The sequence below is a fragment of the Mauremys mutica genome, chromosome 25 (genome assembly GCF_020497125.1).
Source record: "Mauremys mutica isolate MM-2020 ecotype Southern chromosome 25, ASM2049712v1, whole genome shotgun sequence".
Classification (NCBI taxonomy): Eukaryota; Metazoa; Chordata; order Testudines; family Geoemydidae; genus Mauremys; species Mauremys mutica.
Genome location: NC_059096.1, coordinates 424,903 through 448,590, shown reverse-complemented (window position 1 = coordinate 448,590; position 23,688 = coordinate 424,903). Strand labels below are relative to the sequence as shown.

The 23,688-nt window shown below is 49.6% G+C and overlaps 1 protein-coding gene across 8 annotated transcripts in view; it reads right to left on the bottom strand.

The window, feature by feature from the left end:
- Positions 1 to 13,335: 13,335 nt before the first annotated feature.
- ETV4 (ETS variant transcription factor 4) overlaps positions 13,336 to 23,688 on the bottom strand; it is a 44,224-nt gene continuing 33,871 nt past the window's right edge. For 4 of the 8 annotated variants that reach the window (XM_044999839.1, XM_044999845.1, XM_044999841.1 and 1 more), the window contains 5 exons: positions 21,186 to 21,260; positions 21,005 to 21,073; positions 19,302 to 19,474; positions 17,893 to 17,994; positions 13,336 to 16,922 (listed from right to left, as the gene is read on the bottom strand). In XM_044999839.1, the coding sequence (XP_044855774.1) occupies positions 16,701 to 16,922; positions 17,893 to 17,994; positions 19,302 to 19,474; positions 21,005 to 21,073; positions 21,186 to 21,260 (641 nt within the window). In that variant the 3' untranslated portion in view covers positions 13,336 to 16,700. The remainder of the gene's footprint in view (positions 16,923 to 17,892; positions 17,995 to 19,301; positions 19,475 to 21,004; positions 21,074 to 21,185; positions 21,261 to 23,688) is intronic. The other 4 variants (XM_044999840.1, XM_044999842.1, XM_044999843.1 and 1 more) reach the window with 3 other exon arrangements.

Here is a 23,688-nt window from a genome sequence, read left to right as displayed (position 1 = left end):
AAGTACAGTCACTACAAAGGTTTCTAGTCTAAAGTTAAGCAACTGTTCATTGATATCTGTAGATTCTGAGGCTAGAAAGGATCATTATGAGCACCTAGTTTGTCCTCAAGTATAACACAGGCCCTAGAATTTCACTCAGTGATTCCTCTAGGAGGCCCATCTGCAGTTAGTCTAAAGAATAACTATTTCAGCAGTGTGCATGTAACTAAACTCTGGGAAAATCAAGGTGACAGAGGGTCTGAGGACTTGTCTATGCTGGAAGGTTATACCAATATAAGGTAAAATGTGAATTTAAACCAATATAGGTATACTAATATAAGCCCCAGTGTGTAGGCACTTGGATTCTGGTATCAGAGTGGTGTTAGCTTATATCCGTTTGGGAAGGTGTTTAAACCAAAAAAGCCACTTTTTCACTAGCGTAAGTGTGTCAACCGAGGGGGTTAAACCGGTATAACTGGTAAAAACTTTCCCATGTAGACAGGCCTGAGGGAACGCTTGACCCAGAGCAGTGTATGTAGAGCCATACACATAGTCTCCTCATCCGTCCCTCTCTACCACTGGGGATCAGAGTTTTAGAAATGAACCATCTCCTTACACTTCTGCAGCCCTGGTTGTGGTGCTGGGGATGATAGCAGAGATCTTTTCATGAACATGATGTGATGGGGTGTGCTGGCTCTAGCTTCTCATCCCTGGCAGCAGCAGGCTTATGTGCGTGGGGGTGGGGGTGGGAGAAAACAATATGCCCTCAGGCCAGGGTGGCTCTCTGCTTCCTGTTGCAGCTGGACAAAGTGCTTGCACAAAGCCATACACTGTAATTAAGCAGGGAAATGGCTGCCAAAGCATCCTTGTTAACTTTATAGCTGGTGGCAGAAGGCAAGTTACAGTTAAGCACAGGGAGAACCAGGGATGCAGATCTAGGAACCCAAGGATTAAAAATGTATAACCAAACTGCTACAATAGGCAGTGGGCAGGCTGCCATCAGTGCTCAGGATCTGGGTAGGGAAAGGGCTGTCCTACCCTGCCCTTTGCTAGCTGGCTATAGCATCATGTGTCCTGGTATCAGCTGCTTTATTCAAAAGGCTTCTCTGTTGAAGTCCAAGAAGCAATCTGAAACACTCTGCTCTTCTCAGGAGCTTTGGGCTCTGACAAAGAGGAGCTTGCAGCCTCTCCTGCCCAGTTCATGTCAAAGTCTCTATGGACTTTCCACTTCTAGAAGCTGGGAGTGTTACTCGTGGAGCACCCTGATGCAAGGTGCAGTAACTAGCCTCAAGTAAGGTCACTCCCACTGGTTTCTCAGAGGTTGGTGTGATGCTCTCCTACCCCCAAGTACAAGAAGCCCCAGCGTGCTCCCCTCCAATTCTGTTGAATTCACGTGGTGAATCTTTGTGGGGACACACAACATCCAGTGCACTTGTCCAAACTCCAGCTGCACATGCTGAAGATCTGCAGTCCCCTTTGTATGTGTCGCCTGCATACAGCCTGCTGTCACATAAAGTATCTTGGACAAAAAATATCAAACTTCTCTCACATGCACACTCTCTCTCCAAATAAATCAACCTTTTGCCCTTAATCCAAGCAAGATAAATAAGACTTTTACAGGCAGCCCCACACGTGTTCCATCTGTTATAGCAACTGCCTTCCCCTCATTTAATGGGCTTGTTACCAGACCCATTGTGACAGCAGTGTGCTGCCATACAATGAGAGTTTTGTTTTCTCCTAATTTGGTTTTCATGAGATTTTGTGACAATTAGAGAGAGGGTCACGATACTGACCCATTAGCAGTTTGGTGGAATTTCTCATTTATGAATGTATTGTTCTTTCAGGCCAGCTGGGAATATGGTAACTGAGTATCTGAATCTCCGAAATGTGGTTTATAGGTGTATGTTCTGCAGCATACATAAATCCTGTAGCTGGTCTGACCATAGGCTTGGGGTGAAGAAACCTGCACACTAGTTTATTTAAATTCTGTGCTTGTGGCTGGTGAGCAGTTGGCTCAGTCAAAGTGCAGTTATACACCAAAAAATGCCACTCAAAACAGCACCTCCCTGTTTGCTGTAGATGTGTGTCCTGATCCTGTCTGTGTTCAGTGTTATCTCCGTTCTACAGGGACACAGGCAAGGGGAAGCTATTTGCCCAGGCTCACTCTGAGTCAGTGGCAGAGATTAGGTGCCTGACTCCCAGTCCTGTGTTCTAACCACTCTTCTTCCCTTAGTTCGTGCTCACTTAGCACAGCTTAGGCACTCACGTACCCTGGGGACTGAACTGTGCTTGCTGCAGGTTTGTTCAGAAACGGTATCTCACACGGGCCTGATAGAATTGTGCTGGAGAGGATGTTTGTTCCTTCCGAGATGGCTGGGGTTGGCATGATTTTAGCACAGGGGACAGGGCCGGCCCACAACATTTCACCTGAGGCAGGGAGCTCAAATGACGCCCCCATACCCCCTCGCTTGGGCCAAAACTTTGAAAGGTCTCAATTCTGCCTTCTTCCTGTTCTCCTCTCATGGTACTGCTCTGCTACCTACCCCAATAAAGGAGAACTAACAACTTAAAATGCCTTGTTCAAAAATTTTAAGTAACACATTTGCTGTTCAGGTATTTAAAAGTTAACTTTTCTTGTCTGCATAGTAAACACCGGCATTTTTATCTGAACAATCGAAGTGGTGCTTTCCGTGCCTTCTTGGTTGCAAAGATTTGAACTGCTTCCTGAAGGTCCACAGTCTGGTCCAGCTCATGCTCTATTGAGATGGTTGCAAGGCCGACCAGCCTCTCCTGTGTCATTGTGGAGCGTAGATGTGTTTGTATTAACTTCAGCTTGGAGAAGCTGCATTCTCCACTGGCAACTGTTACAGGAAGTGTTAGAAATATGCGCAGAGCAACAAAAGCATTTGGAAAGAGGGTGGTCATCTTATTTATGCACATATATTCCAGAACAGCCTTTGGAGTTGATCCTGCTGAAATGTATCTTGAAAGGGCTTTCAGTTCATCACCTAAATCCACTCGCATCAATATCGCACATGTCATCATGTGTCAACACTGTCTCTAGTGCTCTGCATTGCTGGTGTAGGTCTTGTTCAGGTATAGTGAGGAGTTTTGGAATATCATACAACATCCCAAATATATTGCTGTGGTCCTTGAGCTGCATGAAATGTTCTTCAACTGACTGTATTGCACAATCTAGCACCTGGTTAAAGAATTCAACTTTGAATTGTTGTTTGGGGTCTCTTATGGGATTAATCCCGTGCCTCGTAATCAAAATGTTGTCTTCTTCGGTGACTTGTATTTTTGAATGGGCGGGAAAATAGCTTCAGTTTGAAGTTCCTCTGCCAACTTCTGTGCACTCTTCAGAATGTTTTGAAATCCCTCATCTACCCGGTAAGACTGTAGGTATGACTTTGCTTTGTCCAGTTGTTCCATTGCTCCAGATATTCCAAGGTCAACACCTTGGGAGTCTCTTGCTTACAACATTTATTTCAAACAGTATGTCATACCACAACACGAAGCCAGACAAAAATTGGAAGTTATGTATGTTTCTGGTGATTCCATATCCCTCTGCCACTGTTCTCGCACGAACAGTTCCTGTCATAGCATTATCCTCCATGATGGCAACTATGGCATCATCTATCTTCCCAATTTGGTGTTTGATAGGCTTTATTGCCTCCACTCGACTTTCCCATCGTGTGGCACTTAGTGGTTTCAGTGTCAGAGAGGATGTTCCCAGATGTTTCTTCAAAATTTACCATCGATGAGTGGATGCAGAGAAAAATACATAGATGCTTTGAATTACATTACAAAATTCAGCAGCCTCATTAGAAACTGATGCTGCATCACTGGCCACCAAGTTCAATGAATGAGAACTACATGGGACAAAAAAAGCTCAAGGGTTTAACTCTTGGATCCGTGTCTGCACTCCTCTGTTCTTTCTTCTCATGTTGGCACCATTATCGTAGCACTGACCTCTGATGTCACCTATTGCAATTCCCATATCGTCCAGCTTTTTAAGAAGTACATTTGTTATAACAGCTCCTGTAGTATCATCACTGTCAATAAATTCTAGAAAATGCTCTCTGACAGTCACCATTGCAGGGACATTTTCACTAGGTTCTGTTGTTGTTACAAAACGCACCATTAAAGTCATTTGTTCCATATGGCTGATGTCAGGTGTGCAGTCCAGAATAACAGAGTTATATCTTGCTGACTTCAGATCTGCCACAATCTTCTGTTTGACTTTTGTTGCCAGTAACTGTGTGATCTCATTTTGAATTGTTTTCCAAGGTAACGGTGTGTGTACATTTCTTGGGTGGTGACTTTTCGTAGATGCTCCTAGAATACAGCATCAAACTCAGCCATCAGCACCACAATTTTAAGGAAGTTTCCATTGTTGCAGCTGATCTGAAGTGCCACGCAGTGCTAGGTTTTGGGTAGCAAGCATTCTCACAATGGCAACGAGCCTTTTCAGAACATTTTGCCAGTAAAGAGACTCTGATGCAATCTTCTCTTGATACTGATAATCTATGGTGGCCTTTAACCTTAGTCTCATCTCAAGCTCTTTCCGCCTATGGAATGCTCTCGGGTGATTTGCTGCCTTCTTATGGCATGCCAGATTTCTAGCCAGATTATTCCAGTCCTTTGTTCCTGTAGAACTCAATGTGGCTGGAACATTAGACTGGAAGAGTTCACAACAAAAACAGTATGCAACTTAGGGAGGAGGGATAGCTCAGTGGTTTGAGCATTGGCCTGCTAAACCCAGGGTTGTGAGTTCAATCCTTGAGGGGGCCACTTAGGGAGCTGGGGCAAAAATTGGTCCTGCTAGTGAAGGCAGGGGGCTGGACTTGATGACCTTTCAAGGTCCCTTCCAGTTCTAAGAGATTGGTATATCTCCAATTATAACCTTTAATTCTGAGGTTTTGAGTACCTAAGCCATGGCCTCTGCACTTTGTCACCATTGGGGATTTCACACCAGTAATGTTTTGGATGGAAACTTCTATTTTCATTGTCTTTGGAGAACATGAAGTTTTTCACTTGCTGTGGCCCATGCAGTACAAGGAAGTCCTTCAGGCTACTGCTCAAGTGGGTCCACAGTCCTGGATCTTCTAGACTTAAGGAACTAAACTCAGCAGCAGCTGTTTCTTGCGCCTCCACCACACTTCTCTGATCTACACTTTTCATTAGGAATGTGCATGGTTACATCCATTTGAGATGGAGATATGGATGCTGCAGTAGCTGCCAGGTCACCTGCACTCTGACTAACTGGAAGATCAGGCATCTCCTCACCACTCCCATCCTCACTGGGGCTGGAAGCTCACCGTGAACATTTGTGTCTATGTATCTCAGGAGAGCTCCTTCCTGCTTAGATAGAAAAGCTTCCTTCGCTTTCTTTCTTTTTCTGAATGCTGCCCCAGAGGGGCATTTTCTTCTTTCACTCATGACTGCTGTTCTGTGCCAGCTATAGTGGCTCTCAACACTCAGTTGAAGGGGACAAATAAGCAGGCTGATAGCAGGGCCTGAGTGAGGGAAGATATCAGCATCTTAAGGGCCTAACTGGCTCCTACTACTTCAGGTGACTGCCAGTTCTCCTCAAGTGGGTTCAGGGAAGCAGCAGGAAACAGGAAGCTCCCTGAGAAGCTGGTGGGAATCAGTCCAGGCTCCTGGGGGTGCTAGAGAGGTACATAAGAGGCTCCTCCTCCTCTCTCTCTCTGCAGCTCCTGCTGCTTTATCTCCCTCTCACATTTTCTCCTGCCTGCCTGTTATGTCTCTTGTGCCCTCCTTCCTCCAGCACAGCACTCCACCATCTCTGTGCATCCAGAGCAGAGAGAATACATGTGCACCAGCAGCAGACACAATTTTCTACACTCCGGGTCCTAGTGGTGCCCCCCACAGTCTGGCACCTGAGGCGGTCGCCCCAGGGTAAGGCCAGCCCTGATGGGGGGAACAATATTTGAAAGAGCAACTTTGCTATCAGAAACCACATGAGAGCCTCCAGGGCTGGCAGCTAGGCCCTAGAACGGTGTGTGATCTATGGCAGTGTGCAGATGCAAACCACAGTGTTTGGTCACAGCCAATAACAGAAAACTGATTCAACCCCCATTACTAGCAGTGGTGTGATCAGAAAGTCTCCCATGACTCAAACCAGCCCGAGTGACAGGGTTGCTCTCTAAGAAGAGCAATGGCATAAGGCCACTGTTTGATTTCCTTCAAGTCTGGAAAAATAAATTCAAGCCACCTATTTGATTCCATCTCCTGGTGGAGAAGTCTGTGACGAGCTTTGGGCTACAGCTGCTCGCCCTTCACTCTCTCTCCATCGATTGGATACTTGAGTCAACAAAAATACGTGTGAGGTAAGCAGCCCAGCCTGCGCATCCCACTTAGTGCTAGACCCAGCATTCAAAAATTGTGTGACTGTCTTAAAATCATGAGGTTGTTTTTTTTAAAGTCACTGTTTGGTTCTTTTTCTTTGCCTTTTGAGCCTTTAGACTGCACTTGCTTCATGTTTTCAAGCTTTTCTTCACAACCATGAAGGCTAGAAACTTACTTAAAAAAACAAAAACAAACCAAAAAACAGATTGTCAGGCACTCTTGCTTCTGGAAGCTGCGGCTTTAAGAAAAACAGTTATCATGAGATTCAGCAATGCTGGCATCCTGGCTGGGGCTCAGATGGGCTGCACAACCTTCAAGGATGCAGTCTGCCAAGAAAGGCTGGGTTCTGGCTGTGCTGTGAATGATCTGTTCCTGCAGCAGAGGGAATGGGGCGCTACTCCTGTTATATTAGAATGGCCACTAGCTAGCGCGATAGCTCAGGATGGAAAACACTTTCCGTTACAACCCTCGTTTCCCACTTGCAGAACTTCCTGCAGCATTCACCGCTGTGGTGTTTGCTACAGCTATCTTCCCCAAAACAGGAGTTCTGAGCAACTTCCCTTCCAAGTTTTTTTAATTATAGGAGAATGAAAGAGAAACAACATTTTGTGGAAAAAAAAATTCTAAGCTTCCCTTTATGTGCAGGGCTCTGGCCAGAGTCTGACCCCTACAGAGGCCTGCCTGGGCCTCTGCTTGGTTTGTATTTGAGAAGATCAGGAACTTTGAGCACTGTGTGCGCAGGAAGTGTGGTAGGGCTTTGTAACTGGGCAATCAGGTGACACTAACATGTCATGTGATATGGGTGCTGACCTTTCAACCCTGACCCCAGTCACATGACTGGTGGCAGGCAATAAATTCAGTCTAAGATCAGTGAGGGTGGTGTGTGCATGCAGTGATGGGGAGCGTAGATGGGTTCCTCTGTTGAACCTAGAGATGGGGCAATGGGTGGGGTTTGCCTTTTTACCCTGCAGCCTCCTGGTCCCAGGTAATCCCTTGTGCAGCTGCTGTAATTCTAAAGCCTGAAATCTGGGGTTGAGTCTGCTCTAGCTCAGGATAAATCCCCTGAATTCAGCAGGAAAAGGAGGCAGCATCAACCCCAGCTGAGGATGGCTGTGAGGGGCAGAGGGGTAGAAATGCCAATGCCTGTGCTCCCCTTGGCTGACTTATGCCTGCTAATATGTGGCAGAAAACTGTCAGTTCTAGGGCTCTGGCCTTCCCTCCCTCCCTCCCCCCCAATTTATTTTCCCAACGATTTCCCTGGAGAAGGTCCAACAGGCAGAGTTTGCACAAACTGCAGAGGTTTAAAGCAAATCCCAGAAGGGGGAACTGCCAGCTCCCAAATCCTCTGCCATTAACAAGCAGAAATGTAGAGCGTGTGAGAGGATAAATAGTGGGAAAGACACAAGCGGAGGAGCCAGGGATCCTGTTTCCATTGTGTGTGGACAGGTGGGGGGAAGTGGGGAAGGTTTGCGTAAAGCACCGTTACCCGTCTGCGGTTTGTAGCAGTCAGGCTGTGGTGGAGCTGCCCTGGTCCCATCTATTTTCTTTGGCCAGGAGCAGCGCCAGGGTGAGGAATGATGTCAGTGACAGCTGGAGTGAAGCAGCCACTTTCCTGGTCAACAAGGGCCTAGGCAGCATTAGTTACATAAAACTAGTCTGACTCTCCCTGAGTCCAGCAGAGGGAGCGCTGAGTTCAGCGTTCACACACAAGGGGTGCACAGATTAAGGAATTTCCCCACGCTGTGGAGACTGGTAGAGGTTTTGCCTTGGCAGTTTGTGTGATGAGATCCTTTGGTTCCAATCTATTGGAGCCTGTAGCCCATAAGATTTGGGTTCAGACAAACTCCAAATCCAGCTGCAAAATGCAGCTGGAACGGGCAATTTTCACCCTGAAACCCTAATTTAAACGCAGTGCTATAAAGTGAATGCCAATCACCTGCGCTGCTCCTCTGTGACAAAAGCAGGCAAGTTTCCTGCAGGCTCTTCTCCTGGTGCTGCAAACATTTTGCTCAGCTCCATGATTGACACCTGTCTCCCTCTCTTAAACCATTCATCCTTCTAAGAGCTCTTCCCTCCATGGGTTCTAGTTCAGTCAGTTCAGGGTAGTTTGGAGTTTTCAAGCCAGTAGAAGCAATTCAGTGGGTGCAGCTGGGCTCTAGCACTGAAAGTCAGCCAGTGGGCTGTTATGTTATTGGAAGCTGGTTTGTGACCTAGACTGATGGGAGAGTCCTCAATGCTGACAGCTCTAAGTAGGCAGACGTAATCACACAGAACCAGAGCAAAAGTGCAATAGCAGCAAGCAGCACCTGCAAGGAGCATGAAGCTAATTCCGAAAAGTGGAAACATGTAGCATGAAATGACAGATCAATGAGCAATAATGGAGAAGGGAATTTCAGAGACAGATGCAGCAATAATGTGCTGAATAAACAGGATAGGGGCAAATCTTTCTCAAGGTCTTGCATGAAAGGCTCTTAAGCAAAGTAAGAAGTCATGGAATAAGAGGGAAGGTCCTCTCATGGATCAGTAACTGGTTAAAAGATAGTCACTTCCCTTCTCGGTGCCTGTTTCCTTCTGAGTAATGTAGGGTGAATTATCTTGACCCACCTCATGGTGGGGCTGGGAGGGCATCATGGGGTCACAAGTGAAGGTGTAGTTCGCTCCAGAGTCTCAGTCCATGTTACAGTGTCACTGCCCTGTCCAGTGGGATTCCTTGCCTGGGAGAGCAAGGGGTTTCTGTCCCAGTGGCTGTTGGGTAGATTGCCTGCTTAATGTGCTGCAGTCCCTCCATTAGCATTAATGGGAATGATGGGCCAGTATCCAGCTCGCTCTAAACTGGTGAGCAGCATGGAGAGGCAGGGTGTTCCCAGAGCACAGAACCCGGCTCTGCCTGAGGGACTCCATGCTCTGGCAGAGGCAAGTGGGAGGAAGGGAAGGTTCAGCAGCAGCAGCATGCTGGGCTGTCAAGAAGACGTTATTTGGAAACACACATAACAGTCGAGGGGAAGCTATATTTTCATGCCCTGTCATGTGACCTCTGGGACTCTGACCCAGGTCAGGGGATTGGGGCCAGGCAATAATCCCTTTCCAGCAGCGTGCGTCTCGCCTGCATAGTGCTGCGAATGCTGCTTCACTCATGGTGTGAGGAAGCATTTTCAGAACCCCCAAGCAGAATGGACAAGGCACCTTAAATTATTGCATCTGACCTAAGCAACATATAATATAACCCTCCTCTCCTAATCCTCTCCTGTTCACTCATGGCTCCACCTTCAATAGGAATTTTGCTGCTGCCTGTGTCCTTCAGTATCTCCATTCATTAATATTTCAGAGTAAGAGGATTTTTTTATGTTACCAAGAATTTCTTATGTAGCCTGCATGAGAAAGTGCTCTAGCCACACTCTGATATGAGTGTAGTTCTGCATGGCCGTCCTTTAATATTAGGATGAATTCCCTCATCCCATACAGCGTATTCTAAGGGCACATCTGGGACAGACTGTAACGTTACGTTAATTATTTAGTATGACCAGAAAGGAACTTTGCATCAGACTCTGGGTAGTCGATTTATGATGCTTCCTGCTGGGCTTTGTATTATTCCTACAGCAGGAGTAGCTGTGGGGCTAGAGCAACAATAGAAACTGCTCTGAAAATAGAAAATCCACATTAGGAAAAACTAAATCACAAAGAACTTATCATGGAGAATTTGTTTCCAGTTGGTCCTGTAGCATAGTCACGTTTCAGTGGCTAATTCACCAGGCTGAAACGAGAGGTGTAATCAGCAACAATGGAAAAGATGGTGAGACCTTTTCAATATACGTATTGTACCCAGTGTCTGGCTCTTTGTCATGATCAGAATTCCTGTGACAGAACCCATGACTTTTGGCAGTTTCATAAAGAATATCATGGGCTTTCTCCCCATCTGCCCATTAGGGAACAAAACTTGAATTGGGAATTTTTCTAATGGGTTGGGGGAGGTTGTATGTTTTGCTAGCTTGACGTGCTTTCAAGCAATTAACTGCAGCTAACACATGTAAGGAAATCTACTGTAGTGACAGTGACATGGGAGTCCAAGAGAAAAATCCCCTCTGTTCGGACCCTGCTGTGCTTTAGAATTATCTTTGTAACAAAAGAACTGCTGCTGCTTTAATACACTAGCTAGCATGTGCACCATTATGTAGGTCAGGCCCAGAATTGACAAATGTTTTATCTGGTAGGAACAATACTTGCCTCTCAGGTGCAGAGTTAGGGATGGAAGATGTGGGCTTTAACATTTGAGCAGCTCCCTCACTAGTCACCTGCCCCAGCAGTCTCCTGCTGAGATTTATTGACTCCCAGGGCTCTGATCTGCTGATTATAAACCTCTGTCCTTCAGAGCTCACTCCTCCTTGGTTATGAGAACCTGATCTCACCAGTTCCCAGAACCACCCCCCATGTCTGTCCATCCTACTGCAGTGACTTGAAAAATCCAAAGAGAGACACAGGTTTAAAATTTTGCCTGAAAGTGGATTAGTCCCCAAAATACCCTGCTCAGGGGCTGGCTGGACTGAGCACTAGCATAGAAATTGCAGCATAATGTGTATGCAAAGCACTTTGGGATAAGAACAAAAGAATGACCTTGCTGGGCCGGACCAATGGTCCACCTAGCCCAGTATCCTGTCTTCCAACAGTACTTGGTCTCAGATGCTTCAGACGAGATGAACAGAACAGGGCAATTATTGAGTGATCCAGCCCTGTCGTCCAATCCCAGCTTCTCGCAGTCAGAAGATTAGGGACACCCAGAGCATGGGTTTGCATCTCTGACCATCCTGGCTAATAACCATTGATGGACCTATCCTCCATGAACTTATCCGGTTCTTTTCTGAACCGTTATATTCTTCACAACATCCTCTGGTAACGAGTTCCACAGGTTGTGTGAAGAAGTACTTGCCTTTGTTTGTTTTAAACCTGCTGCCAATTAATATCATTGGGTGAGCCAGGGTTCTTGTGTTCCTTATTCACTTTCTCCACACCATTCATGAGTTAATAGACCTCTGTCATATCCTGCAGGGTGAAATACACTAGATAAATGCAAGCTACCACTGTTCTTAATTTTCACGAGGCAGCAAGTGCAACACCAGGGAACACAGGGGGCTAGCTCAGATCCTTTTTCACAGCTGCACGGTTTGGTTCCTAGAAGAGAGAAAAGAATCTTTAGGAATGTACAAGACCTTCCTGGGGACAGGAGGCAAAGCTGCAGCAAAGAATTCCTGGGCTTAGAGATGGCTCCTGTGCCAGTTGCTGGCTGGAGCCAGCATTTCCTAGGCTGTTTCTAAAGCTCAGCTGAGGGGATGACGGTGCCTCTGACATCCTCCCAGGATGGCTTTTCTCTCTTACCTCTGCTGTGCACTCGGGTGGTGTCATCCTGCTTGGTACTGCCTGTATGGCACCTTGTTCTATTATATGGGCAGCTCTGCAGCTAGGGCCTGGGAGCTCAGTCATAAGCTGGCCCCACGCTGCGCCCCTAGTGCTCATAGTGAGACTTCCCAACAAGAGGGTGGTGGTATGGAGCAGGCTCAGGAAAAGACCATTTTAATTAAAATAACAGAGCTGAGATCCAATGGCAGGAGCCTGTATCAGCCTGGGACTGTGCAGAGGAATGTGGGGGATGTTCTCTGCCAAGGCAGATAGCTACTCCCCTGGCACCAGATGCGGCAGGAAACTACTGATTTCATTGTGAACTGTCCTAACAAGGACCGCTTGAGCCAGATGGCAGTGTCCCGTCCCTGCCAAGGCAGGCTGGGCTGATACAGGTACAGTTATTGAAATAATGAACTTTCCTTCTTCCCATGTCCCCCAAAGCCCTCAGTCTGTTCCTCCTGCATCCTGCAGCAACACCCCGGGGGGCACCACAAACCCAGTTCCTGGCTTGACTGCCAAGAAGGGGCTTCTGCAGCAGGAGCTCTATAGCTCCTTCCAGGCCAGAGCCAGAGAACACACCAGGAGTTCCCAGAGCAGGGATTTCCCCACCCCTGCAAACACTGTAGAGCCAGGACAGAAACAAGTGGACTTTCCAGCCAGTGATTCTGCAGATCCCACACCCTGCACATGGTGTCCAGCCTCTCAGCTGGAGTTTAGAGTCCCCAGGGCCCTGCTTACACAGAGCACCTTCATGAGCTTTATTAAGCACAGGGAATCACTCAGAGTCTCTAACGCTCAAGGCCAGGCTGGGAGGTAGCTGTACATGTGCGTTACAACGCAGCTCACAGCCCCACTGTGCTGTACCTACCAAAATGTCAGCGTTTAATCCAGGAGGATGGGAGGCTCTCACCCTGCATGGGGGGGAACTGGCAAGGGTGGAGTGGGGTGGAGGCTAGCACCGTTGCAATGGAAATATTGGGGGTGGGGTGCACCCTCGTGGGTCATTCCCTGTAAACTGCATGCATGTGCCAGGTGGGTGGGGACAGATGAAAACGAGAGCAGGACCTGTGGGAACTGGAGTGGCTGCCATGGTGCCTGGGGTCAGGTAGGAACTGGGGTGATTGGGCTGGTGCCAGCAGCAGCTACACCTGGGGAGAGAGATGCATTGCTGGGGCTCCCCCTTCCCAGTCTGGAGCTGGGAGCCACCCCTCCCCTGTCAAGTCTCAGCAGCTCCCCCTGCAGAGCACCCACCTCGCTCTCCTCTCCCTTCAACCCTCCTATTTAACACAAGCTTCCAGCACCTCTGACCCCATGCACCTGCCTGCGAGGAGGGTCGAGAGGCCCATGGTCAGGAGAGATTCAGCTCAGAAGTAAATTCACCTGGCTTGTGACTCTCCAGGGTTTCCACTCTATCGCGGAAGGAGATGGACAGAAGGTTTGTGGTGATGGAAACGGACCAGGGGGATGTGGAACTCTGGACAATCCTTCTCCCGTGGGGAAAGCCCCAGGCCTAGAGCTTCCTAGCCAAGGCGGGGGAGCAGCCGTCCGCTAACAGCCTCACACAGAGAACATGGAGACAGGGTGGGGTGAAGCACAGCGGGTTCTTTTATTCGGGTCTGAGGATGGTGAATACAGACAGGCTCAGGGAGGAAGTAAAGAGTCTGCCGAGTGTGGAGTCATGAGAAGCACCTTCTCTCTTCTGGGCATTACCACGACATTAAAACTCCTGCCTGTCCAAGTTTAATGGGAGAGTCCCAGCATCACCCTCGCATGACCAGACTCCCACAAGCACAGCCAGCGTCTCCAGTCGTCCTGTGCTGAAATGACAAGCTACAAAACACACTTCTTCTCTTGCCCCATTGCTTCCTGGTGTATTTTTCTCCCCAGCCCACCACCGCCCTCTCACCTGCTTCCTGCCACCCAGGCAGTTGTGCAAAGCGCGCAGGCCCAGCTCCCTCAGTGCAGGACTCCTGGGATGCCCTTTGCAGGCACTCAAAGCCGAAGGCGCTCACTGACTCCTGAGGCCACGGAGCCCACCTCTGAGGAGTGGAAAAGCCACAAAGATTTGTCCAGGTATCACAATCTCTTCCTGAGTGCGGACATGTGCACTCTGAGTCTCAGCCCTCCTGCAATGGAGAGGCAATACTGGACCACCAACTTCTCCTTTAAACAGGGACTTATGCGGTGCTGTGACAGGAGCAATTTAACATGCACAGGAAGCCTAGCATGGTGCCAGTGTGAATGCAAGTCATTCACTCTGGGTTTCTTGCCTGCACAGCCTGGCAGGGGACAGAACAAAACACTCCATTTTCTCACTTAATATTAAGTTTATAAATCTAATATTTGCCCCCATCCTCCTTCCAGCAGCAGCCAGCTCTGGGCAGGCTTGAACAGCTCAAATAGCATTTCCCATGGGAACATTTGCAGCTAGTATATTGGTAAAGCAACTCTCAGCACCCTGACAATGGCCCAGTAAGACTGGAGCCGATGCTGGGCTGTAGGGTGAATCATGCATGGGAGGGGCAGGGTGGGGATTGTGGGAAGGGATTTCTGTAATGCCCTGCATTGTAATTTGTAAAGCTGTATCTGAACAGGGCCTGACCCAAAATGGTGGTTTAAAGCGTTGGGAGAATTTGCACCTTTATCTTAGGCAGCTGGTGCTAGCGCAGTCTTATAATGTACATTGTTTCTCAATGAGAGTTGACTGCAAATCATAAAAAGCAAATGCTGTTAGCCAGGTACAAAAACTAAACACATAGTGAGAAAAAACATCCCCCCAAATATTTGGTATAAAACTTGCACGTGCCCAGCTCACACTGCAGGCCCATGATCTGCCACTGCTCCTGTCCTTGTCTCACCTGCTGGAAAGGGCTGCAGCAGGGCAGACACGACTTGGGTTGGAGGATTTCACAGGAGCAGGTCACTAGTGCACAGAGTTCTGGTCAGTGACGATACCTTGGTCTACACGGAACATGAAAGTAAATGCACATCCCCCATCTGGCTGAATCAATCCATACAAAGCTGCATGCTGATGCCAATGAGCCAAGCACAGCAAGCTTAGAAGGGAAGGCAGAAGAAGCCAGGGAGCTGAATGAAGGGGCACCGGCCAAAGATATAGACCAATTTATTGATTATAGTATTTTTTACACTCATAAATAATAAAAAGAAATGATGCCAGTGGGAAGGGCCCCCCCTTCTCCGTCACTTGTGGGGCAATGGAGAGTGAGCAGGTCGAGGGCTGCAGGCTGCAGAGGGCCAGAGGAGGAGGGAGATTCTCACAAGGGTGCAGAGGAGCAGGCTGAGCACTTTGTAAATGGCACATCCCCACCACCCTGTGGGTCAGGGAGAGCTTCCCCTCCACATTGCACCCGGAGCCGACGTGAGGATCCCTGCCAGCTGCACAGAGAGGAAGCTCCTGGGAAATCAGCCTCTTAAGCAATATAAAAAAACTTGCCCTCCAAACTGCCACATGAGGCTGAGCCAACACCTTTCTGCCCTCAGGAGCCTGAAAATCAGCCAGAGGAGCAACGGGGTGCAAGGAGAGCTGAGCTCCACCACACAGGCACTGCTGCTCCTGCGATCCTACTGTGGTTGTGTCTGGGTGGGGCTGCTTAGCACAGTGGGGGTAGGAGAAGGGCCCTCTCAGTGAGAAGGCTGGTAAAGCGTCTCCTAATCTCTCATTATGCAGCCCGTGCTGCATTAGCCGGTAGGGACCCCCAACAGCTTCTCATGAACTCCTCTCTTACCCCTCGCACATGCCCATCTGGGAAAGCCAGCTACAGATGAACAAGGGGAGTGTGGCTTTTTTGCAAAGCGAATGCCTCACATCCAGAGGCTGAGATTATTTTCTAACCTCCAGGATTTACCCACATGCCCAGGAACAGCAGGTCTGACCAGCATTAATGGGTCTCTCAAAATTGCTGAGGATGTTTTTGGTGGAAGCTCTTCAGTTTTGAGGAGCCTGGCTGCTGTAGGCAGCCCCTACTCAGTCAGGAGCAATCAGCAGCCCAGCCATGGGCACCAGCATCCCTTTCCATCTCAGGCTTTGCTCTCTAGCCTAACCCTAACCCTAACCCACTTATCTGCAGGGTTCCTCTGGCTCAGAGCCACACTCCAGGCCAGTGGAGTCCAGGGGCTCCATGGCTCACCATGGTGACATTTCCTGTCAAGCAGACCAGAACCGTGCCAGCATTGGCTGGTAGCAGCTGGTCCCCTTCGTATCGTTCCCAGTATGACAATAGGCTTCAAACATTAAATAGCCCAGAGACGAAGCATCCTGAGCAAGTAGGCACCAAGACAGGAGCAAATACATCCAAGGGAAGAAATGTTCCCCATTCCTGCCGAGCAGTTTGTATGGAACAAGTGTGAGCTGAAACCTTCAGATCCCTACTGCCCTTCTGGGGACAGGCCTGTCCCCAGCGTGTAAGAAGTAGTGTGGGTAAGAACAGTGCTTGTAGGAAGGTTGGGTGTAGGAGTGTCGGTGTCTGGGGAAGCGAGGGAATTAACTGCAGTTTCATAGAATCATAAAATGAGAGGAGCGAGCCCAACAGGCTCCCATTTCCTCCCCACCCCGCTTGGCGGGAGGCCAAGGCCAGAGACAGGATTGATGCTGGGGATGTGACACGATCACACATTTAATGGCACTGGCTCCGGATGCTGCTGCTGTTCTGCCCTGGCAGCACTGAGAGGTTTCTGTATTGGAGAGAGCCAGTTCAACTGCACCAAGTCTGGGCCCACATCCTGGGTGAATGAGGTGCAGCCAGTGTCTTTCCGAGCTTCAGCTACTGGCTAGCTGTCCAAGGATGGGCTTGCATCACCGCTGCCTGTTCACAGGCAGCTATTCAAAGAGTCTAGTGGAGCCCAAGCTGGCCAGGAAAGCTCCTATGCAGATCGATTACTAGCAAACGTCTCCATAGATACAAACACAATGGCCGTGCAGCGGGCTCCTGGTGGGATTAGTAGGGGTAGCTCTTGCTGTAAGCCTGGGAAGGGAGGCTCCCAAGGTCCTGGATGTAAGCCGTGTTCTCATCCAGGTGGGAGAGAGGAACAGTGTCTTCCTCGCTGATCTGCCGGTCAAACTCTGCTTTCAGGGTTGGCCGCTGATTGTCAGGGAAGGCCAGGGAGAAAAGGGCTTCAGGCTCACACACAAACTTGTACACATAGCGCTCTCCAGCAACCTGCAGGGAGGAGGAGACAAGGTGAATGCTGGTCTCTGTCCCACCCACTCGTTATGCAGCTAGCTGCTCCCAGCGAATGACAGCTGCCATTGGCACGAGAGTTGTTCAGTGGGGGATGAGAGGGACCCTAGGGTGACCAGATGTCCCGATTTTATAGGGACAGTCCTGATTTTGGGGTATTTTTCTTATAAAAGCTCCTATTACCCCCAACCCCCTGTCCTGATTTTTCACACTTGCTGTCTGGTCACCCTAGACCCCGCAGAGCTAGGAAAGACCCTGGGCTCCTCTAGATTGTCCCCATGTCAGAGAGGCAGTTTTCACCACTTTGTCCAGCATCCTCTGTGGCTGCTGCTCTAGTCCCACCTGGAATAGCTGCAGGGACAGTGACACCACACCCGATAAACAGGCAGGGCACGTTGCAAGGGGCAGCTTTTCTCTTAGGGGGCTGGAAATGGGGAGGGCGGGGAGGAGACTCTTAGCCGTAGGGATGGAGAACCATTCGATGAGGAGCAGGGTTTGTCGTGGGTTATCTTCAATTGCTGGACTTATGCTGTATTTATAGGTTACGTCAAGGCTGCCCAGAGCACATGGATAGGTGCTACCTTTAGCCTTTTTATAACTCTAACCAGCACTAACAAGAGCCTCCCTTGCCAGCTAATCCCATGACAGGCGCCCTGACTGTTGTTAAGAGGACCCCCCCTTGCTCCCCAATGCAGGTATACATGGAGAAAGCATGACCCCGTCCCTCAATCGGCTTTCCCCTGGGATGCCTGGATTCAACGTTTCCTCAGTGGGCTTGTTTTTTTGCTTCCTGCTCTGTGAATGGTGGGCCGGGGAGAGAGTCACAGGGAAAGAGGGAACCTCAGGAAGTCGGGGGGTTCAGAACTTGCCATGAGCCAGCCAAACCTCCAATCACAAGCAAGACAAGTGTCAGGTCGAGCATAGAACTTGGATCCCGTCACAAACTAACCTTCTGCATGATGCCTTTCTCATAATAATAGCGAAGGGACCGGCTCAGCTTGTCATAGTTCATGGCTGGCCGGTTCTTTTGGATACCCCATAGCCTGGCCACCTGCAGGACAGAACACCAGGGTGCATTAATGTCTGTGAGCTCTAAGGGAAGGAGCACATGACAAATGCCTGTGTCTGTCTGTCTGGGGGATGTTCCATGTGATCCATTTCTGAGGGAAGAATGCTGCTCAAAAGGCAATATAAATAATAATTTATAGCAGGCAAACAATGGAATACAAATAATAAATGCAGCACCATTTACACTTCACTGCAGCGAACAAGGAGGGCAAGGCTGATAAACAGAAGCTTCCTTTCATCACTGAGAGAATGTGTGCGTGCAAACGTCCCTGCGGCAATTGTATTGATGGAAAAAATCCATCAGTGGGCAAACATTGTCAGGCCATGAACTCCCTTCCTCGATCCCCCACATCCCGATTCTCAGAGGAAGGGGGTTGAGAATCCGGGGTAATCCTGGGTGCTGAGGGGCTGACAAAAAGGTCACATGTTACTACAGGCTACATGTGAAGTGCTTGGCACTTTTAGCCAGTGCCTATGTATTGGCGGGATACGCCCACAGCACCGGGAAAGGGCCACTGCACCTGAAACCATCTTCAGCCTTGAATGATGAGCACTGGCTGAGAAAACGAATGTTAATAGTGAAGTGACCCAGCAAAGTGACTCAGCCCATCTGCACTGCATATGTTCGTAAGAGCCTGGGGATTAGCTAGAGCAGCCACTAAACACAGCCATAAATCGGATCCTGACATTAATGGATGTTCCAGACACATTTCCCAGCTATTATCAGAGTTTATTGCTCTGTTTGGAACATGGTGGCACTAGAAGTGATATCTCTGTTAATTGCAGTTCGAATCCATCCAGCCCCAGATTAGGACATGGTTTCTCCCAGATTTTTATTTAAAATGCTGTGATCAATGAGGTACGCTCCTGCCCCGGCTCTCAGAGATGGCATCGGGCACTGAACGCGAGGTAGGTGGCACAGAACCAACGTGGGACAGCCCAAGAGTAAAACCCCTTGGAAGGAGGAGACCAGCTGAGAAACCCACCAACTGCAGTTCCCTTTAGCAACTCTGAGATCCTAATGAGGGAGCTATTGGAGGGGAAACTGCCATCTCCTGTATCTGGGTCCCACTGCTGGAGCTCAGGTGATGGGAGCGGCCATCATAAAGCTGGGATTTCTGGGCACGTAGCTGCCGTGGCCTCCTCCTCTAAAACCTCAGCCTCAGTGGTGGCTCTTAGGGCAACTGGCAGGCAGGAGGCTTTACAGACGTGTGGCAAAGGCCCCGGCCCTCAGGAATCTGAAGAATCTGTAAGTCAGCCCAGGGGCCCCTCTTGTTCCAGAGTTTTCACCTCCTCAGGCTCAATGAGTTTGAACTCCATCCCTCTGCCGGTCCAGGCGATGAAGTGGGAATTAGTGGGATCATCCAGCAAAGCCACCAGGAACTGCCAGAGCTGAAGAGACCCTCGGCGCTGGTACGGGGGTCCTTCCCGGTACCCGCCCACTTCCTGCTTGATGTCTCCTGCTGAGCAGAACAAACACAAAGGGGTTTGCTATGTCCCTTTCCCTGCCCTCCAGCCGTTCTGCCTCTCCTGACGGAGGAAGATGCAGAGACAGCTTCTGGGTGGACAGCCACAAAAGACAAAGCAGGCTCCAGGCCACCTACAGAGGTTACTGCAGGGATGCCCGAGGACTAACCTCTTCTCACCCGCTGTTTACCCAAGAGGAGAGCCTGGCTAGAAAGCAAGAGCCTCGAGTGCAGCAGGAATCGTGTGACCAGCCAGCTGAAAGAGTTGTTCGCTCTTTGTTTAATTGGAAGAAGCTGGGGGAGTTTTACTGTAGTTCAGGGATCACTCCACAGTGTAAATGCAACAAGACCCTCATGCACTGTGCCACGGCATCTGCTCCCAGGGGAGCCCCATCCTCCAGAGATGGGAGCTAAAGGAACCGGCTGCCCTCTGAGTTCTGAGAGAACTCTGCAGAAATAGAGTTTTGGAGCAAATGTGCTTTGCTGCCCCCTTCAGAGACAGGCCCCCACCCCTCTCGACTCCTGCACCCCTGGGCAGTGGGAAATCACGAGCTCCTCATTCAGGCCCTGGCTCAGAACTGCTGTTAATGTGCAGACGGCCCAGCTGGCTGATGCCCAGCATCAAAGCCCATTAGATAATCTCCTCCTCTAATGTTCATAAAGGCAGGGCTGGCCCTGGGGTACCCAACGGGGGTGGGCGAATCCCAAAGGGGACGAGGAGAGAGGCTGGAAATACAGGTGCCAAGATCCTGGGCAGATGCCGGGCCTGGCTTCTAGCACGAGGCATTTACACGTTCCGCCGTGACTCCCTGCAGCAGCAAAGCACAACAGAATGATTTCAGCTTGTGTCTCATCCCAGGGCAATCCCACACACTCTGACCTGGTGTGGGTGGCAGGCTGCACATCAGGACCAAGCTCCGTTACTGTGAGTGAGCCCATGTTAGATGCGCTGCCGCCTGGCTGTGGAGAGACACTGACAACCACATAGCGACTCTAGGGGTGCCTGGGTGGAACTACTGTAAGCTGAAGCCAGGTACAGAGGCCCTGGGGTGCCATGCCCCGCGGGCACTAGGAAAGGGCAGTGATCTTGGCGAGAAGGTTTGGGGGCGTTTGTGGAGAGCTGGGACTGGGCCCCAACACCAATGACAAGGCTGGGAAATAGGGGGCCATTGGCTGGGTGGTTCTGGGTTCAACTACTGTGCAGAAATCAGTATCTCTCAAGTGTTTGCCTGCAACATTTCAGTTTGCACAGGAGTGAAGAGGAGGAGAAATCCACCACCAACTGTAGTGATCTGGGCTCAGCTGTTGAAATGTCTTTCTGCTGCGATGAAAACGCAGAAAACAAACTCCCAGGAAGCACATCAGCCATGACTCATACATCCAGGTGCAGCATCTCCTAATGAATAGGGTCACGAATAGGGTAAGCAGAGCTGGCAGTGTGCATATTCCAGCTCACATGGCTACATAGGGCCTGGGGTAACCTCATCCTACCCCAAGATTTGGAAGACACACAGGATTCTCTCTGACCTTCAAACTTCTCTGGGACGACACAGACATCATCAGCAAATGGCCTCATCTGCTTGTTGTAGCCATAGCCTGGAAGAGACAGCAGCAGATGCAATCAGAGAACACAGACAAGCTGCAGCACTGGAGTGAGGCCTATTGCAGGAGCAGATGAAGAGGAGACAGAGCCATGGAAGTTTCTTACCTAATGTCCCTTCGGTATTTGAATGGCTTTGATACCCCTCAGCGTTCATGTACATGGAAGGACAGCCAGGAACATCTACAGAATGAGCAATACACACAGATCACTGCCAACACAAAACCCAGCAGGGCCGGCCTGCTCGTCATATAGGATCACAGCCTCAGGCCCTGAAGCAGCCAGGCCAACCACTAGCCTTGTGCCCTCCTGAGAGAAAACTGAGACTCTAGATCCCGTCTTCGCTCCAGCTCACACTGGTTCCAGGCAGGGCCAGCTCCAGCGGCACAAAAAAATAAAAATAAAATAAAATAAAAAAGCCACGATCAGGGGCAGCTCTATGGTTACCGCTTCGTTCTTTGGCGGCAATTCGGTGGCTGGTCCTGCGCTCCAAGAGGGAGTGAGGGACCCGTCGCTGAATTGCCGCCGAAGAGCCAGACGTGCCGCCCCTTTCCATTGGCTGCCCCAAGCACCTGCTTGCTGTGCCGGTGCCTGAGCCGGCCCTAGTTCTAGGGCTTGTCCTCTCACCACGGATAGCCACGGATTAAATTAATGTACAACGGTGACCCCATCCAAAGCACTGGTTTCATCCGTGATGACAGACAGAGCAGAATATTAACACAGGTTACATTTGTTTGCTATTTCTCCTTCATTTAGGGTTTAGGGTGATGTGACACTGGACTGCACTACGATAGTTACAGATGAAGAGGATGTTATTAGTCAGGACGGGCAGGGAGGGTGTCCCTATCCTCTGTTTGCCAGAAGCTGGAATGAGTGACAGGAGATGGATCACTTGATGATTTCCTGTTCTGTTCACTCCCTCTGGGGCACCTGGCAATGGCCACTGTCGGAAGACAGGACACTGGGCTAGATGGACCTTTGGTCTGACACAGTCTGGCCATTCCCACATTCTTATTTTGCTATAGTGCAGCTATGGACTGCAGGCCCCATACTGTTGGGGTCTTACTGGTGTTAATCTGAGACATCTGGCTGCAAAGATTGGGAGTTCTCATGAGCATTAGAGAAAGCAAGAGGGTAAAAATAAGGTGGGTGTGGAAGAGGGCAGTGGTTTGAAAGGTTCCATACTGCACATACAGTATGACTGGTTACTGTAGTTTATACACTAATTTTGCAGCCCCAGCGGGAATGGGGGAAGTAACTGGATGCTTTGGAAGAGTTTTCTCATATCTCTCATGTCCTCTTGTATAATGCAGTTACCTTCAGCGCTGTTTTGCTGATGCTAAGGGCAGGGGTACAGTGAACTGACTGCAGTCTGCATTGTATGTTATTATAGGCATAAACTAGTTTCTTCTGCTGGAAGCAGGGTCACTTTTACCCATGGCTGGGCGGAGGCACTCAGTGAGGGGTATTGTCTCCATGGTGGGCAGAGAGATACATTCAGAACCCCAGTGGGAAATTTGACTGAATTTATTTTTGCTCATGAAAACCAGTCCAAAGTGGCCATTAAAACGCCAGGAGAACGGGAGCAACCTTCTCTCTTCAAAGGGGGTTTGATTTAGTGTGGATCACGGCAGCGTGTGCCCACACCTTGGGCAGGAGTCTGCTGGAAAATAAGCTTTTCACTGAGAAAAACTAACTTTATTCCCTGACTGGTTGGGTTCCCAGGCAGCCCCCTTTGGAGATTATAAATAAACATTTCTGTAGTGCTGTGATCAGCTCTGACATCCTCTGAGATACTGGGTCTTCACCCCTGACTTCCCCCAGGATGCTTGCTGTGGGGGTGACAGCCAAGAAAAAGACAGTGAGTCCAGCTGATTAGAAAGTTCTGCTTAGCGCAGCAGACAGACCCAGCTGTACTTGGAGTGGCTCCCATCCTCCAGTTTGGTGTTAGTGGGACAGATGTAAAAAGAAAAGATTTGCTTCTCAGAACAAAGCTGGTTTATCTTGCGATTTAACCTCCAAACGAGGGAGTCTTTCTCATTGTCCCTGACTCGCTCCAGGCAGCAGTCAGACAGCAACACACCAGCTCATGTTACCAGCCACTGGCTGATGTCAGCTGCCTATGAAAAGAAAGCATGTGGTGAAAGCCGACACCACCGCCAGCCCAACTGGGAGCTCAGCTCCTTCCCCAGCCCTCCATTTTGTGAATGAAATTCCTCCGACTCCATTCAGAGGGAGAGGAGCAATGTGTGCCAAGCTGCAGGGCGGGAGCACAGTTCAAGGTTATGTAATGCAATCCCTGGCACTGGGGAGGAGCGCTCCAGCTCCCCTAGCAGCTGAAGGTCACTGGCGCTGCAGCGACCGCAGCGCATTCTCTGTCCTAGTTCCAAGCCACTGGACTCCCTTCTGCAGCTTTTGACAAAGGGATTTCTGTGCAACTTCTGCAAGGCTGGTCCTTGTGTAACACAGCAAAGTCTGCAGAGAGCTAGACAGAATGCAGGGGAGCTTGCAGCGTGCACTCACACCAGAAGTGCTGGAACTAGGGGTGCAGCCGCTCCCCCTGGCTTGAGGTGGTTCATTATATACCGGGTTTCCAGTTTGGTTCAATGGC